We start from the raw sequence: 18,259 nt of genomic DNA, 5'->3' as shown, positions 1-18,259 counted from the left end.
TTTGTGAAGAGTACACGGTGACCCAACTGCAATGTTTACGGCACACAATTATTATTTGCAATATTTTAAGATTAATAGAAAAGAACAACAATATTTTACAGGTTTCTTTGGTGGCTGGTAAATGAAATAAACCTTAAAATATTGAAGATTCGTCTGTGGTTTTGCAACTGGAACTGTTTGACGTGAACACTACTTCTATGTTACTTTTGCCTGACAGCTGACAAGGCTATATATTCCTTAGTCAGCACATAAGACATCTACGGGAGGATGCGGAATGGTCCTATTCTAGGGCGGAACCACATGGCACATTTTTGGGACGTGTAATCCCTCAGCATAAGTTCCCACACTTTTGTAGGTCATAAAATCTTAGAAGGGCAGAGTACAACTAATAAAATATTTAACACCCAATAGAGCGTTGTAGATTTGCCATCGACAGTCAAAGAAGAAGTGGAACAATAAAAAGGCGTTTCTTTAACCAATAAAAAAAAAGTAACTTACGCTAACCACATACAAAATGCGGCGGCTATTATACTGATACGAATTTCTCTGAAACTAAAGAGATGATAAGTTTGTGGTAGAAAGAACTCCATGTTTGCAAGTAAACTAGGATTTTGCTCCAGTATGCTGTCCCAACTGCCCCACATTCAGATTATAAAAACAAATAGAGCTCGCCATAAAATTCAAGTCACCTTCTTGCTTTCAAAGTAAAACTAAAAGTCCCCTTTAATCCGTCCTCTCGTGTTTCACTTTTTGCGAGATTGACAGAATCGTCTTCACACATGATAATTAATATAAAGTCAAATCTTTAAAATTCTTAAGTCTAATTGTTAGACAAATTAATAAACCCCGACTTTCGATATTCATTTAGCTACAAATTTGGAACGGCTGAACAGATTTTGATCAAATATATCTAATAACCACCGCATAAAAATTAGTTATCAAATAAAAAAACCCGCATCCAAATCGGTTTACCCGTTGATAAGCTACGATGCCACGTACACTCACAGACAGACACACTTACTCGTAGTGGTCAAACTTATAATACTTTACTTATATTACTTTAACCCCTCTTTTTCCGTCGGGAGTTAAAAAAGGTGTGCAAAAGGGCTGAACTTTTTTAATGATCCCTGTCTTGCTTCATCCCAAACCTTCGCTAAATTCTCGGTACTTTCCGCAAAGTGACGGAACGCTCTTCCGAGTGACAACACGATGGTTCCTCTCTCGGTTCCTTTAAATCTAATTTATAAGATGCGTTTGAGGACTCATTGAGCTTTCCTACTTTTGCGTCTCCACTTCGCACAGCCGTCAGCATCCTTAGTTGTCCCTTTATTCTCATAATATCAGATTCTATCATTCATCTAAAAAACTACATCCAAGAAAAAAACCAAATAAACCTATTTTTATTTATTTATTGTTTAAAAATATATTTTAAACAAAGACAAAGAAAAGTTTTTAACCAAAATAAGATAACTAGATCTAATAAGGGCCAGATTTTTTGAAATCTTTACAAATAAATTGTGGGTAGTGTATTCAACTTACGCCGTGCCAAGAAAGAAGCGATGACTATAGAAGTGGAATTTTGTATGATAGCAATGACCTATTTATAGTGAATTTCATGTAACTAAAGTAAAATTATTAAATAATGTAAAATTTCGTACACCTTCGTCCTTATTTCGAGACAACAAAGTGGACATTTATCTGTCCTGAGAAAACCAAGACAAAATCGAGATGAAAAATAAATAATTTTGTTTGTTTCGAACGTCGATGAAATTCGAAATCGCTTTAGTTATTGGTTACTGGGGAGGGAAAGCGTGGCATTCTGTGGGCCTTATTTGGAACTAGATCTTTTTAGACGCACTTACCTTAGGTTTTAATTTTATTTTAAGTAATAATGATGGTGAAACGCAATTGCTTTATGTTCGACCTAATTTCGCTTACAATTTATTAATGGAGGAAAAGGGTAGTATATTCGTGAAAATCTTGAGTTACGCAAGTAAGTGAAAACATTGTAAACTTGCAAACGCAGTCGTAAAATTCGGCCTACTAATTAACTGCCAAAATAAGCGGATTTAACGCCGGATTTTAATTACAGTCGGACGATGTTGTCGCATAGGAAACTTTAAAAGAGACATGAATGAGATCGTAAAACCTCCTGACCTCATTGCATATTGGTCGAGTTGATGGATTGGAAGAGTGCCGCCGCCTGTGGAGTCGTTGGGTGATTACTTCTTTTGATGACCACCATTGGTCATCATGCCGGACTGTTACACTAAAGGTCTCGGGTTCGATTCTCAGTCAGGTCAACATGGAAAATGATATTTTTCAGATTGACCTAGTCTTGGATATTTATCTATACCTATATGTAAGTATATGTTATATACCTTTAAGTAGTATCCCATAACATGCCTCGAACTTAATTTGGGGTTAACTCAATCCATATGATTTGTTAATTCATATGTATTTATGAATATTCCTCTTCTTTTCAATGGTATTATTGTTAACACTGATATCAGATCATACTCAAGCTGTCTAAAAGCATGACTTTTTCGACTACCCCGCACTGACTTTTAGTGGCAAGTAGTCGCATAAGTACACACTAGTGAACTTAAACTGTCAACGAGTATGCAGTTTTCCTCACAATGTTTTCACCCCGGAAGCAAACTAGTCTATGAAAACTACTACTATACATTACTTATATAACTAGCTGATGCCCGCGACTTCATTCGCGTGGCCGAACAATTTTTGGTAAGGAGTCAAAATTATTAGAAATAAAAAAATATATTTATATCCTATATTGATGGTCTTTCCTTCGCGTGCCAATATAAAAATACCTGAAGACTCACTCTGGAGAAAGCCAAATTATAATTATGTTGGTAAAAGTCATGCTAGATTCCTTTACACGACTTCAATAAAATCTGACACCAGCGTTAGCAACACACTCGAAACGACCGACAAGCGTGTCATTGGTCTGCCGACTAGGGAAACTGACGAATGAATGCTATAGACGTACCACCAGCCTGAAGAACAGCAGCTAACTCGCCACATGTGAGCAAGGTGATTCTTTAACGAATGACGTAATTTGGCCCAGTTGGTCAGCCCTGTAGGGCTTAATGTTAGAAAAACAGGTCACTTGTATTATACGTTGGCTGTAAATTAAGAAATTAAACTTTCTTCTTGCCGGTTCCTCTAACAGACCAGTGTTGCCATTTTCAGATTTTTCAAATCGGACCTGGCAACACTGAGGACACAACAAAACACAGATATGTGGAAAGTGCCGCAGGAAAAACCCGAGGCCAAGGTTTCTGTAAGCAGTTTTCAAATTATATTTCTTCTGCCATTAGGGTTGAATGGTTGAACGTTTCTATGACAAACACCAGTGAGCTATCAACATTAACCTTACACATTATAAAACACAGTCCTCTGCCGCGTCTGTCTGTTGCCTGTTCGCGATTGACTAAAAAACTACAACACTGATTCTCATGCGGTTTTCACTAATAAATCGTGGTGATTCTTGAGAAAGGTTCACGTGTATAGTTTATGTTTTTACCCGAGCGAAGCCGGGACGGGCTGCTAGTAGATAAGTAAATGTGTGTCATGTTTAGTTTAACAGTGAATTATTGAGATTGACACTTACGATCGAACTTTTGCGCTCTTACGAGTATGTCGTAACAGGACCAAATTTGAGGCAATATACTCGTAATTAAAGAAGTGTGTACACTTATCTATTCTACTAATATTATATATGCAAAAGTTTCTAAGGATGTATGTGTGTATATGTATCTTTGTTATTCTTTCACGCAAAATTTACTGAACGGATTATTGTGAAATATGGTACACGGGTAGAATATATCTACCTACATTTTATCAAGAAATTCGGGGCGCAGAAACTGATATATACTTTTAAATATTTATTATTATTAATTGGGTGTAATTTTTAAAACAGATTAAAAATTACACGTAACCAATCACGTAGGTACTGGAGTATTAATAAATAAATAAATATATTAGGACAACTCACACAGATTGAGCCAGCCCCAAAGTAAGTTCGAGACTTGTTTTATGGGATACTAACTCAACGATACTATATTTTATAACAAATACATATATAGATAAACATCCAAGACCCGGGCCAATCAGAAAAAGATTTCCCATTATGACCCGACCGGGGATCGAACCCGGGACCTCTCGATCCAGTGGCAATAACTTTACCACTGCTCCACTGGTCGTCTAATTCTATTCTATTATGTAATCTGTGACGTAGGTAACCAAACAAATTAACCAAACGCAGTATTCGAACAATTGTTCAAAGGACCCGGTGCGAAGCCGAGCCGGGTCGCTAGTTTAGTATAAAATCTATGCTTTGAAACTTTCGTTTACCTATACGCTTTATGCGTTTTGAAGTCTACATTATATGTTGACCACCACATGACCACGATCCAAATTCTCCAGCTGCTATAGAAGAACCGTTAAACTAATTTATTCGTACCTATTCCATCCATAACGCTATTTTTGTGAACCAAATTTAACACCATCTGCGGTTAGGATGGGTTGTGCAACACAAAGCATGCTTTATATAAATATGTATAAAACTACACTAACCAGAGGCAAGATATAAACAGGTTCATACAAACAAACGAGCACGCGTTTAACTATGAGTTAATAATAACTATAAGTTTTCGCGAATACGTACTACGACATAGTTAAATTTAACTATTTTACAGCTGTGCGGTCATCTACGTTATAGAATTGATAAAATACATTAAGGCCCGTATTTCACTAAAAACTAGATACCTGCCAAATTAGACTTTAACAAAATATCTCAAAAATCCATACGATCGATCTATAGATTTTATCGACAGATATAATAAAAGTGAGTAAGTGAGCTTTGTTTGTGCATAGGCGATATGAAAGAAAAATAATTATGTTGTCTTTATGGGACTAATAGACATCAAAAACTACAGGATGTAATTTAATGCGGTTTTTACAATCGTATAGCAGATGTTCTAACTTAAAATCTGATATAGGTTTCATCGCGGTACGATGCATAGAACCCGAGATATATATACTTATATATACAAATACTTACGAAATACAAGCTATATTGTCCATATTAATATTATAAAGAGAAAAGATTTGCTTTTTTGTACCTAATAAATAAAATCGAAAACTACTGGACCAATTATGATGAATTTGGCAAAGAGACAGACGAAACAATCAGGAGTAACATAAGCTACTTTTGTTATTAGGGTTTGACTCGAAGCCGAGTCGGACCTCTCTAGTTGACGCATACATTTAATATCTGTAGTAATACGATAGATAAATTTACGTTATATATCTTGTTACAGAATCGTCATTTTCATTGTGTAATAATTGTGTGTGACTTTATCCGTAGAAGTCTGAAACAGATGCATATGGACTTCCTTATCAGCATTCCGATGCAATAAGCGATGCATCGCGTGCAGCAGTGCAATATCTCCGAACGACGTGTGGCCATATTGATCTCAATCACGGCTGCAGTTGCATCTGGTGCGACATATTTCGACTGTCATTCCAACAAGAAGTTATCGTTTTTGGAATTTGTCATTTATGAAAGTCATCATTTTGTGTGGTTGTCGTTTGAGGATGTCGTTGTTTTTGGAAGATGTCGTTCTCAGCCTGAGGTATCACTGAGGTATTACAAATATATATAGCTATTGCTCGCAGCCCGGCCTACGGTATCCTATAGTCTGGATCCTAGATTAGCTATCAGCACCGGGTCAGCAATGAAAACGTGACAGACAGACGGACAGACAAAAGTCCTATTACCATCATAGCCGTCTCAGTATTTAGCTGTTCAAAACCTACCTACTATTCTACGCGATTGGTCCAATCGCGTAGAATAGTAGGTAGTGTTGGTTCGATCTCTTCAAGAGTTCATGCCGTTCACACTATAGTCGAACAAAGTAGATACCTAGAACAATCGTTAATGGTCTATCATAGACCATTCGATATTTCATAGACCGTCTATGAAATATGGAATAGAGGAAAACTACCATGCATGAGTCAGATTGGTACTTCTACGAAGAAATTTAATGTTGTTCTTAATAGGTGTGTAAAATATAACACGATCCCTGTGACAGTAGGATGAACCTATACATACATTCGAAATATGAGCGACAGAGACAGTTGTATTATTTTTATACTATTTGTCATGTGTCATAGAGATCAACCTATGTTTTACAAACTACCTACAATGGATGTTACCCTTTCAAGGACAAAAATCTGGACTCATATCAAAAATCTTTGGTAAATAGGTATTTACTTTTCATTCCGGAAAAAACACGGGTTCCAGGTTGCCTAAACCTGAATTCTTATGAAATGTATGAAATGTTATTACCCCGTACACACACTATCGCTGAATTCGGGCAGATGTCGACGCGAATGCATGAACATTGCGTTCGAACGAACAAGTTTGTATGAGAGCTTTTATTTATCGCAATGAAAAACCGCCAATGTATGCGGAATCTGCCAAAGTTGGCGAACTGTATGACGATAATAGTATAGCCGGCACCTTGCAAGTTGTTTGTAAGGTTTTTTACGACTGGCAGTCATAAATGTTAGTATTCGTATCCCTTACAAAGTAGTTACCTAGACGTCCAGTACGGTTTTTATTGCCAGAATTTTGTAGACCAAGAAATGTTGAAGCGGAGAAAAACTAATAAACTTTCGTACATATACCTAGGTAGGTATATATAAGTACTCATATTTTCCAGAAGTTTTGGGTTGTAGATAAATACCTACTTGCCCTGTTATTCAGTTAGAAAATTGGCCGTGACAGACGTAATGACAGACAGATATAAGGTTTCCGTTTTTTTAATTTTTGGACGGAACCCTAAAAAGTATTAATTGTTCTCAGATGTGTATCGTGTCATAATAATAACGTCTTAAACTAAGTAAATATTATTAACTCAAAACATTTTTTAAAGGAGCGAATTAACGGATTCAGAGAGAGCAGACTTTCCGTTCATAGTATATTTTTACAAACAACATTTGAGTAAATACAGGAAGAGATGTGGCAACACCGGCTAAAATTAAAGGTGTTTGTGGTGGCTACCGTCCTCGCAAACAGCTTTACGTTCTCCGATCATATTACAATGGAAATAATACCTAAACCGCATGAAAACCCGTGCAGTTTTTGAATTTATCGCAAACAGACTGTATGTAATGTATAAAGGGCTGCCGACGCTGATAAAGAAACCAAGAATTTCATGAGGCCCCCATAGGCAACGTAGACGCTATTCAGGCCGCCGACGTTCGGTGGGTAGTGCGAACATTAATATTATATTCAAACCTTACATATTATAAAAAACAGTCCTCTGCCGCGTCTGTCTATCTGCTCGCAATATTTTTTTTGTAATTTTGTGCAATAATAAATAAATTTTAATAAAACTTTACCTTGACTTGAAAGCGTTTCAGTATTGCGTTTCCATTTTCTTACGTCATTTCTTCTCATAATCACAAACGTGCAAAGTTATGAAATGCCGTGATATTATAAATTAATTTGGAACTTTGCCACATAAGTCGAGTCCACACCCGCTGCTGTGGTCCAACTTAACCAAACTACACTCGTATCTCAGTTTAAGTTAAGGTTTAACTGGGTTTTGCAAGTTTGATTTAATCTGAGCAAACCCTATCTTAATACACAGGAGGTATAGTCTCTCTAAACTCAACTTCTTAGCGTGTGGTCCTGTCCTTGAATGGAACTACTCCATATCCTTCTGTGAATGTACAAGGCGACTAAGGGACACAGCTTATAGGCAAAAATATCATTCCGAAAGAATTGATGTCAGGCAGGCGACCGGTTGTAAAATCATAGCCAAATCTTCTAAATTTAATGGTTATTTTTTATGCGAACCCTGGGTTTTAGGGCCTCACAGCTTCGAATGTAACCGGGAACACGCGAATATTAGAAACAGTCTTTCGCATCTTTGCGTGATTAGTTAGGTTGTATTCCAGTGAACTAAAATGTCCTCTCATGTACCTACTGTACAGTTAACAGCTCATCTAACGCTCAGCAAACTCGCCCCTATTACCGCGTCATAAAGGTATCTTGATGTGCTATTAACTGTACCTGGGTAATGTACCTATTGTAACCTTTTCAAATAAGTAAATACACGCGAGATGCAGATATCTTGATGAACATTAATAACTTAGCTGTTTCTGATTTCTTAACTCTTAATTACGACGACCTCGGTGGCGCAGTGGTAAGGTTCTTGCCACTGCACCGAGAGGTCTCGGGTTCGATCCCCGGTCGGGTCATGATGGAAAATGTTCTTTTTCTGATTGTCCCGGGTCTTGGATGTTTAATCTATATATGTATTTGTTATAAAATATAGTATCGTTGAGTTAGTATCCCATAACACAAGTCTCGAACTTACTTTAGGGCTAGCACAATCTGTGTGATTTGTCCTAATATATTTATTTATTTATTTTTTTAATTTAGTCTTTTTTAGTTTTTGTTTTATCACACGTTTAAAAAGATTTTTCTGACGACAAGAAAAACTTGTCAAAAACATCGATGTTAAAAAGAACATTTTTGCACATGCACTAAGACTAGCTTTTGCCCGCGGCAAAATCTATGTTAGAACGTTTGTTAAGTTTATTTGGTCTTTAACTACATTCATAAAAAATTTCATCAAAATCGGTCAAGCTTTTTAGTCGCGAAAGTGGAACAGACAGATAGCTAGACAGACAGACATACAGAATTTCGCATTTATAATATCAGTACCTACAGATACACATAGTTTAGTCTTAATTTAGTAATGCTGACAATAACTTTAAATCAACATTCCAAGAAGGTATACCTACTTGCAGCACAAATTTACATCATGCAGCTCACAGTAAACTGACCAAATAAATACGGGACGAACGCTTATTGAACGCTATATGAACGCTTTTCTGCCTCGTCAGAAGTTCTTTCGATCTCTCTATTTGAAGTATTAAATCCTTGGTATTTTCATAATATTCGCGTTGAATAGAATATTCCAAGCAATCTCATGCAGCCGGCGGAGCCGGCGTTGCATACCGCACGTGTTCGACGATATTTCTCATCCCGTCCAATAAAGCGACAAGTGCACTGATGCAATCCGTGCAACTGCACGGATTGCTGGAAGACGTCTCGGGGCTGTAAATGTTAATTTTTTAAAAGCGTACCCCGGTCTCCCGGCGTCACAGCCGAGAATGACGCCTATACGAGTAAATTGTCATTTTATGCCGGCTATATAATATATTACCGCGATACGGTTTACCGAACTTGGCGGATTCGGCATGAATTGCTGGTTTTCATTGATTTAAATAATAGCTGCCATACAAACTACGCAATGTACAGTCAACAGCACATCAACCTACCCAAATTCAATGCAAACTCGCCGCTATTACCACGCCATAGAGGTTCATGCAGGGTAACTTGATGTGCTGTTGACTGTACATGCATATAGTGTGAATCCGACATAAAGTTCAAAGTTCAAAGGTTACCTAAATTAGCACCAATTACCTTTCGAGCTTGTTTCCCTTAATTCTCCCATTTCTGATTTTCCGTGACCTATCACCATTTGTGAGGAAACAGGTTAATAGCAGCCGCTAATGACCGGCTGACCAGGTTTCTGCCAGAAATTTATAGGACGTTAATGTTATTTCCGTGAAACAAATTTTTCAGTTTCTTTTTGATTCCACTGTGACTATACTATACCACAGATTATATAATACTTCCAGTAGTATAACATATATTATTTCATTATCTTTTTTAACTATCGGCTAACAGTTCGTCAAACTTTGGCGGATTCGTCATACATTGCTTATTAGGTAAGTACGTCCTGTATTATATTACTCGTGCGAATTAACATAGTGTACAGTGTAAAGCAAACAAATCGATCTCATTGTAGCCAATGGTTGATTGCGGATTTTTATTTACAGCAATGAAAATACAGCAATGTATGCTGCGTCCGTCAAAGTCTGCGAACTTTGCCGCGATAGTGTACGACCGGCATCACATGTCGTAATGAATTAAAATGTATTTACCGCAATGATGAAATTAATGAAAAACGAGCAATATATTTATGCAAAACCCACCAAAGTTTAGCAATTGTACCTTTTTTGCCGATAGCGTCTAGCCCATGACTTTAATAAGTACCTACTTCTGTACGGAGTACCTACTAATTCCATGGTCTAGCCATCACAATGTAAAAGATCACACTGCCATCTATCTTGAACATCAGAGACTGCTTGTATCTTGAACATCAGAGACTGCTTGTCGCTAAAGCTTGTCGTCTGATTTTAATTTACAGTTATGTTTAGCGTAGGTAGAGGTCGCTGACAACTCACATAGGATTTGTTCTTGTATGTGATTGGATATATCGCAAGAAATTTCTATCGGTTACAAATGGAATGCACCTGAGGAGTGGACCAGTAATCTGAAGCAATAACTACCTACCAATGACAATAAATAATAATTTGACAGTAGTTGGTTAAGAAGAAAATGTTAAAGAAAAATTAAGTTCATGAAATAAAAATACAAACATGTTTAAGTTATGTTGTTTATCTACTAGTACCTTATAATATAAAAATTCAGAGATGATTGAATATAGACTAAGTTTACTACATAACTAGTTAGGACGCCTGCCTGGTAGTTACCTAATAGGTACGTTCCCTATCAACTGTCAAAATTCGTGCACCAATCCGTGGCACGTTTTTTGTCATATCAGCGGTCTAGTAGTTAGTAGAGTGTTTCCATTGTTTAAGAAGATAAGTAACTGACAAAGAGACAGACATTGACATTGACAGTTTCGTTCGTACTGGAATGGGAATGGAACATGGAATGAAATTACATAGTCAAAATGGTAAAATAAAATAATCGTCATACCTAGGTACCACGCATTTTGCAAATTTTGGAAAATTATATTTTGCCGTTGTTTTTCTACAAATTCGAAACACATACTAATAATCTAGAAACTTTTTTGGTATTGAGTCAGCCATGTTTCGACCGATTTCATCTATCGGACGAAGGATTTCACTCGAAAACCAAGCAAAGCAAATCGTCAGAACCAAAGTGGTCCATCCCGCTTCTATCTTGAAGCCAGCAGAAAAAATAAAACTATACAATAAAGAAAACAAAGATCTATTTGGGCCTTTGTTAGAAACAAGTAAGCAAAGGAAGAAACGATCGCAGAAGCCTGGCAATGGTAAGTCACTTGTGCATTCTACGCTAAAACTAATCATTCTGTGGTTGTACGGTTTCTTTCAATAACCTTGTGTGTGGTTACAACTTTCTATTAAAAGGTAATCTGCTTGTTTGTGAGAAAAAGGAGGAAGTATTAACGTAAATATGTAGCTAGTTAGTGATGGCTGATACGTTTTATGTCGTATTTGTTTCATTGAGCTATTAGTACTTACTGGTTTGTTTTATATAATGATATTCAACAAAGTAATTCGAAAATTCAGCTCGTGCGCCGAACGCTGCCAATTAAAATCATATGACGGACATAGTTCAGTCTGTTGGCGCCGTTTGATATACACACGTGTGTAATAGCGTTATCTTTGTTGTAGCTAAAAATAAATCTCATCAAAACAACGAGCAGAGTGAAAATACGAATATTGAACGCGCGAAAAATGCAGTTGAAAGGTGTGTGCTAACAGGATACAACAATCTTGTTTTCCCTTCATCCAAAATGTGGCAGAATACAAGAAATTGTGTGAATATTGTTGGTGTCTTATTGAATAATGCTCAAGTGAGGACTTTCAAGACTTTAGTTCCCAATAATGCTGCAAAAAGCTCCCCTGCACAGCCTGGATATGCTAGTGAAGACAGGATCTTGCAGATCAAGCAACACCAAAATGATTTTGCTAAGCAATATCCATCAGTGACTCTTATATTAAACAAAACAATGACGGAGGAATCTCGGAATGCTTTGGAGAAGTGGAAACAGGAGAGGATTGCTGAAATGGGACAGGCTGAATTTGAAAAGTTTTACGAAGGTATGTATGAACTATGAGATTTATATGTAGCATATTAAAACTGTTTATTACTTGCTTATTCCACTGACTTAGTGACAAGAGAGTACCACATTTGACAGCTTCCAGTTCACATCATTTGACAAATCAGCCTCCAGAGTTTTGCTCCAAAAGTATCTGGGGTGTTCAGGGCATTTACTACAGATCACTCACTGTACAAATTTGTAGGAATGTGTTATTCCATTTGTTGGAATGGTTATATTCTACCAGTGTATTAAATTTCATAACAATCTGTCCAATAGATATTAAAGAGATTTACAAGTAGAATTTGTGTGAATGAGTAACAAACATACTTTCACATTTATATTTCTGTTGATGTGTAGATTTTGTTTTTAAATCCGGATTGAAACTTTGACATTAAACAAAAATTAAAATGATTTAGTACAGGATTTTACTAAAGTGCCAAAGATACTTACATAACTTTTACATTGACAGCACAAATGGCGGTTGGCACCAAATTCCACAGCACCCTAAAGAACTATTTCACTCAACCCCAAAATCAATTGCGGATTGAGAAAGAAGTAGAAGGAGTGTGGGTGTCAGTTGCCGATGTTCTCAAGAGCATATCGTCTCCAAAGGCTATAGAATCAAATGTAGTACACCCTATGCTAAAATATAGAGGGATATTTGATGCTATCGCAGATTATGAGTGAGTAAATTCTTTACTTTTTATTTGTTGCCAAAAAGAAAAGTTTTCATGATAAGACCAGTGAGGTTGTACTTTAATCTTCTTTGATTCAAAAAACAAATGTTCAATATTTTTTATAATGTTGCGTTTTTAAAATCATAATATCAACAATCAGTCTTGGGTGACTTAGTGGATTCAATGAAGACTATATCTGTTTGGAGCCGCTACCCTGTTGTTGCAGCCCTTTCAATGTCTGGAAACTTAACTCCTGAATGTCCAGTTGCTTTATTTATAGCTATGTTGTTAAGTTTTTGTTCCAGCTCATTAACCTTTGTTACATATTGACTTTAATAGTAAACAACCAACCAGTGTTATTGTTAGCATCATGGAAGGAACATATCAGGTGGAAAAATGAAAGCATAAAAAACAATATGTACTTACTTAGTTGTTATAGATATCCACTGTCAATGTTTTCCATGACCTTAGTCTGCCAAGATGATGGAGTGAAATGAACAAATCTGTAAATGAAGTTGATTTATCTTTTAACTAGCTTTTGCACCCAGCTTCACTCTCTGATGGATCACTTTCACATTTCATAATGTTTATTCTATTATATTCTAATAGAATAAACATTATTATATTCTAATTAACTCTGCTAAAATTAACTGTTTTTTATTTAGTGTTTCCGAAGTCCAGCCATATTGTTTGTTATTTCAGTCCTTTATCGGTTTATCATTGTTATTTGTAGGTTACCAACTTCATTATATTGCTTATCAGATGTAATCACTACATGTCTTTACATTCCTGTAGTCACGCACATACCAAAAAAGATAACCTTGACAGTGAATGAATGGGTTTATCAATAAATAAACATTACATCACATTTGAAATGAAAATGTAAATATCAATCACTTGCTAAAAAATCCTCTCCTGTTATGTAAAACAGGACTTTTCATATTATTTTGTGCGTTTGACCAAGCAAAGATGAGCTCCACGATGTTACATTTAAGCTCAAAAAATGCCTATTCACGCTTTCCTTAAACATCCCTAATTTGTCGGATTCGGGAGAATTCCAATTTTTTAAAAAGAAAAGTAGGGTAGTGATGGGAATGGTCACTTCTGAAGTTTACTTATAGTCTTTTGTGATAATGTCTAACATTGTCTCAGTGGGTGACATTGAGACAAATTATCGGCCGGGAGACAAACGTGGCATAGTCCGCGTTTTTTACCAATAAAAGGTTTGCCTACATTACTCTTGGAGGTCTAGACTATCTCTGTCAAATTTACTCAAAATAGATCTAGTAGTATTTAATTTTATTTGTAACAAACATACATATTATACATCTTTTGTCTTTATTATAATACAGTATACCTATTGACAATTCAATGTTATCAATTTCAGAGACAAGCCAACACTAATCGAGTGGAAGAAATCGGACAAACCACGCAAATCGATTACACTAACTTACGACAATCCCGTACAACTGGCAGCATACTTTGGAGCAGTTTGTAACGATCTCAACTACAAACATTTGAATGTCCGCGACGCATTGTTGGTGATAGCATACACTGACGGTTCCAAGGCAGATGCATATCATTTATCTACGGACAAACTCAGAGAACACTGGGCTCAATGGTTGATCAGGCTGGAAAATTATATGAAAAAACATGGCACTAATTCTGAGAAAATACTTAAGGGTGGCAAAAGGCTGTTCGAAGAGGATATAGCGAATCTCCAGTAATTTATGGTAAGGAATATAATGGGTTTTATGCCCTGTGCTGATCTGTCACACATATTTTGCTGCTATATTTTGTGTCAAACCACACTAAATCTAACCAATATTTATAAACGGCTGTTATTTAAATGGTCAGTTAGAGAGCAACAATTAGATATGAACAGCAAATAATTCTAAAATTGTGCGTAATTTATATCATTTTGAAAAGTAGATTATTTTGGGGTAGCCGAATAACTAATTGGACAGCAAATTTCATCAAATATATCTAACTGCATTTTAAATCATTTTGAACAGCAAAATAATGATTTTAAAGAAAGATTTGGTCAGCAAGATAAGGCCAGCAAAATAATTATTTTGGTACTAAAATCATACTGCCCAAATAATTATTTTGCTGCCATACCAAATGCGTCCCGTCATCATAATCGTCATCCCTTGCGTAGTTTTAACGATATAAGCATACATAAGGACAGACAACGTAAAGCGACTTTGTTTTATACTATGTAGTTATAGTGATGCAATTACACAATAATATTGCACGATCAATCAACACCTCTCGCACCACTTCCGTACGCTCCGATCGCCACAGAGGTGAAGTGAATGCAACGAGAAACACTAATGGAAATTTTAAAATTTTCACATATGTGTTTCAGCGGAGTTCTACAATTGAAGCGAAATAAGACTCAGTGATTTGGATTGGAAACAACATGTACCAGGAAGCAGGCCGCTGGTTCCTGTGAAGAGTTAACAAAAACGAACAGAGCTGGATTAGTTTGGCTGTTCAATGGCGCCAAATATTAAATTCTGGTATACTACAGCTGAACATCATGTCAATTATGACTACACTACAAATCTAAATAAGCCGTTGAATAATGATTTTATTTATTATATTGATTCTGTCTTCAATTCTTCAAGTATTGGCCAAGCCAAAATCAGTTAAGGCACATTGTGGTGTAAAGTTTTGACATTTTATGTTGTAAAAGCTAGCCAATCAAAATGTAAGAGTTATTGTGATTGGCCGAAACATGAGTGACGTCATAATAATATGACATACGTCTTTTTTGAGTTAGATGCGTAAGCTAGGGTAGATGACAAAGTCAAAAAATCGTAAAAAGTATGTAATGCTCTAGATAAAATAGATATATTTAAGAACATTGTGATAAATGTTTGGAATATTTAAAAAATAATATAATTATAAAATTAAACTCAACCATTGTAAAATACTAAATATTTAAAATTATTGTTAAAAATCATCAGCATAAATTCAATATTTAAATTAAAAATCGTGACGTCACGTTAGAGTATCATTTTGTAGTATTGTTTGGACGAGTCCAAAAATGTGTGATTTTATGTCATGTCTTTGAACGTATTTTTTTTTTATGGTGTTTCTAATAATAAAAGGGCCTTCTAATGTTGTCATCTACCCTATTCCGCATTATTATCAATGTTGCCAAATCAAAAATGGGGCGACTACGTATTTATGAGAGAGGAAATTATATAGCCGACGAGATTATTACAGACGTCAAAGTCTTTCCATTTCTGTTTGGCCTGTTAGCACATGAGAGGTTAACTTTAACAACTCCATTTTTTTTCATATTAATTTGATCATAATTTAGTTAGATCTTATGACAAATCATCTTGTAACGCCGGGCAGTATTCCTGCGATTGCAGTTGTTTCTGGGCAGCAGTGATCACTTACCATCAGGTGATCCGCTTGCTCGTATGTGTTATAAAATAAGGTATTGAGTTACATAATGAGTAATAGAATTTAAAAATATTCTGTTTAGATTCTTAGCTATGCCATAGTGAGGAATGCAAATTTTCTTAAGCTACTTATTTTAATTATATTTCGGATTTTTTTTCGTGTTTTATGAATATATTCTATTAAGTGGCCAATTTTAGGCTGCATATGTATCTGGGGGTCCATAATTTACTTCAATTTACCGTGAAATTTAACAGCACGTAAAAATAGGTAACATATTGGTCTTAGAGAATAACTTATTTCCGTATGTACGGTCGGCTGCAAAAATCGAGCCAGCCAAAAAAGCCAGCCAGTCATAAATTGCAGCCAACTGTACAATGACAGTACTTATGTTTAATGTAAGGCTTTATTAATGATTACACTTTTATGAGCATTATATTGTTATATGAAACTGGCTTACTATATTTGTATCAAAGGTGAGTAGATTTGTTATTTATTAGTATTATGCCAAAAAAATGTGTTTACCCCTAGTCAATTAGAACAATATTACAATGTAAAACTAAACTACACTGATTTATTCATTAATCTGATTACAGCTGCACACGTTGAGTAATTTTAATTTGATACAGTGTTAAAGCTTTTTGAGCTGGGACAGGGAAGTGTTAATATATGTTATTGGTGGTTGACAGATCGTTTCGACCGGTTGGACCGCGCTGTTATTACAATTTTTCAAATTTTAACAACTATAAAAATCGTTTTACTTCAAAATAATTAATATGTACTGTGGTAATGCCAATTTTATGAATAATTTCGATTTTGGAAATTATTTACGGATTCAAGAACATTTACGAATCGTAATGACAGCGCGGCCGCAGCGGTCATAACGCACTGAGACCCTACTGACAATAAGGTTAACATTCGAATAAATATGTCTATTTGGCGACTCAGAATTTCTCCAAGTCAATCTGTCAACTTAAATATTTTGCTGTTATGCTTCTTTGTATAAAAAATTTTGAGCTGTTTTTTGACGTTGATCCATTATTTTGTAAACAGCATTTACCTAGAAAATTGCTGATGTTTAAATTTACGATTATACCTCTAATGTATGAGTAGTTAATCATCTTATTTGTCTAGCTTCTTTACATACCAGTCCATACATCAGTTTAATCTTAAGGTCTGATTTTTGTATGTTATAATATTAATTATAATTACTTACAATAAAGAAATTACTTATAATAAAGAAAATTTAGAAGAAGAATTTGAAGTCTTATTAAGAAGGCGCTCCCTGCTCACTATCGTCACCATTGTAATACTATCTCATAAAATTCTCACGTCTTTCTTACGTGGATTTAGTAAGTACTGGAGTACTTACTAATTCCATGCGTTCTTCGTAGCGTTGACGTTTCGTTCTCTGTTTTATTTTAACTGCATTCTGCATTTGATTCCCACACTGAAGTTTGTGAGGTTGTGGGTACCTATGGTTGTTACTCTTTCACAAGAAATCTATAGGACAAGGAAATGTCATGAAATTTGGTACACGGGTGGACTAGAACCTGGAATAACACAAGGTATTTTTATCCCGAAATTGTATAATTAAAATTACCACATAGAGTTCGCCTAACTTTGGTGGATTCGGTACCTATACATACCATGCTAAGTTTACATTACTTCATCACACAGACCATTTATGCCTGAAAATGGTCTGTGCTACATCACAAGCCTGACAAAACCATGGATTTTTTTTTTTATAAATGAGGACAAACTACACATATTGAGCTAGCCCCAAAGTAAGTTCGAGACTTGTGTTATGGGATACTAACTCAACGATACTATATTTTATAACAAATACATATATAGATAAACATCCAAGACCCGGGCCAATCAGAAAAAGATCGTTTTTTCCATCATGACCCGACCGGGGATCGAACCCGGGACCTCTCGGTTCAGTGGCAAGAACTTTACCACTGCGCCACCGAGGCCGTCAAAGTAATTGTACGATTAAGGAGGATTTAGTAAGTACTTCGTACTGCAAAACATTCACTACTATCAAAAATTCAACTCGTCATGCTTATTCTTTTCATTCAGTCAATATCAGCGGTCTAGTAGTTAGTAGATAGATTGTCTAAGGTTGTCACTTGTCTTGTCAGTTAT

General features: G+C 35.7%; 2 protein-coding genes across 3 annotated transcripts in view; both read left to right on the top strand.

Moving 5' to 3' along the window:
- The window catches only part of LOC128674428 (uncharacterized), a 46,591-nt gene extending 42,674 nt beyond the window's left edge, over positions 1 to 3,917 (top strand). The window contains exons 3-4 of one of the 2 annotated variants that reach the window (XM_064436277.1): positions 2,093 to 2,362; positions 3,214 to 3,917. In XM_064436277.1, the coding sequence (XP_064292347.1) occupies positions 2,093 to 2,113 (21 nt within the window). In that variant the 3' untranslated portion in view covers positions 2,114 to 2,362; positions 3,214 to 3,917. The remainder of the gene's footprint in view (positions 1 to 2,092; positions 2,363 to 3,213) is intronic. The other variant, XR_010370046.1, reaches the window with a different exon arrangement.
- Positions 3,918 to 10,832: 6,915 nt separating this feature from the next.
- LOC128674423 (mitochondrial genome maintenance exonuclease 1-like) lies at positions 10,833 to 15,314 on the top strand. The gene is made up of 5 exons (XM_053752934.2): positions 10,833 to 11,216; positions 11,581 to 12,009; positions 12,481 to 12,694; positions 14,076 to 14,421; positions 15,060 to 15,314. Exons 1-4 carry the CDS (start codon positions 11,009 to 11,011, stop codon positions 14,413 to 14,415), a joined length of 1,191 nt encoding a protein of 396 aa, XP_053608909.1. The 5' UTR covers positions 10,833 to 11,008; the 3' UTR covers positions 14,416 to 14,421; positions 15,060 to 15,314.
- Positions 15,315 to 18,259: the final 2,945 nt, after the last annotated feature.

The sequence above is a fragment of the Plodia interpunctella genome, chromosome 12, assembly GCF_027563975.2.
Source record: "Plodia interpunctella isolate USDA-ARS_2022_Savannah chromosome 12, ilPloInte3.2, whole genome shotgun sequence".
NCBI lineage: Eukaryota > Metazoa > Arthropoda > Insecta > Lepidoptera > Pyralidae > Plodia > Plodia interpunctella.
Note: the sequence above shows the minus strand (reverse complement) of the source record. Positions and strands in the feature narration are given on the sequence as shown.

Coding starts and splice junctions, on each gene's coding strand:
- LOC128674423 (XM_053752934.2), top strand. CDS start 11,009: ATGTTTCGACCGATTTCATCTATCGGACGAAGGATTTCACTCGAAAAC. Junction 12,010..12,480: donor ATTTGAAAAGTTTTACGAAG/GTATGTATGAAC, acceptor TTACATTGACAG/CACAAATGGCGGTTGGCACC. Junction 12,695..14,075: donor GATGCTATCGCAGATTATGA/GTGAGTAAATTC, acceptor TATCAATTTCAG/AGACAAGCCAACACTAATCG.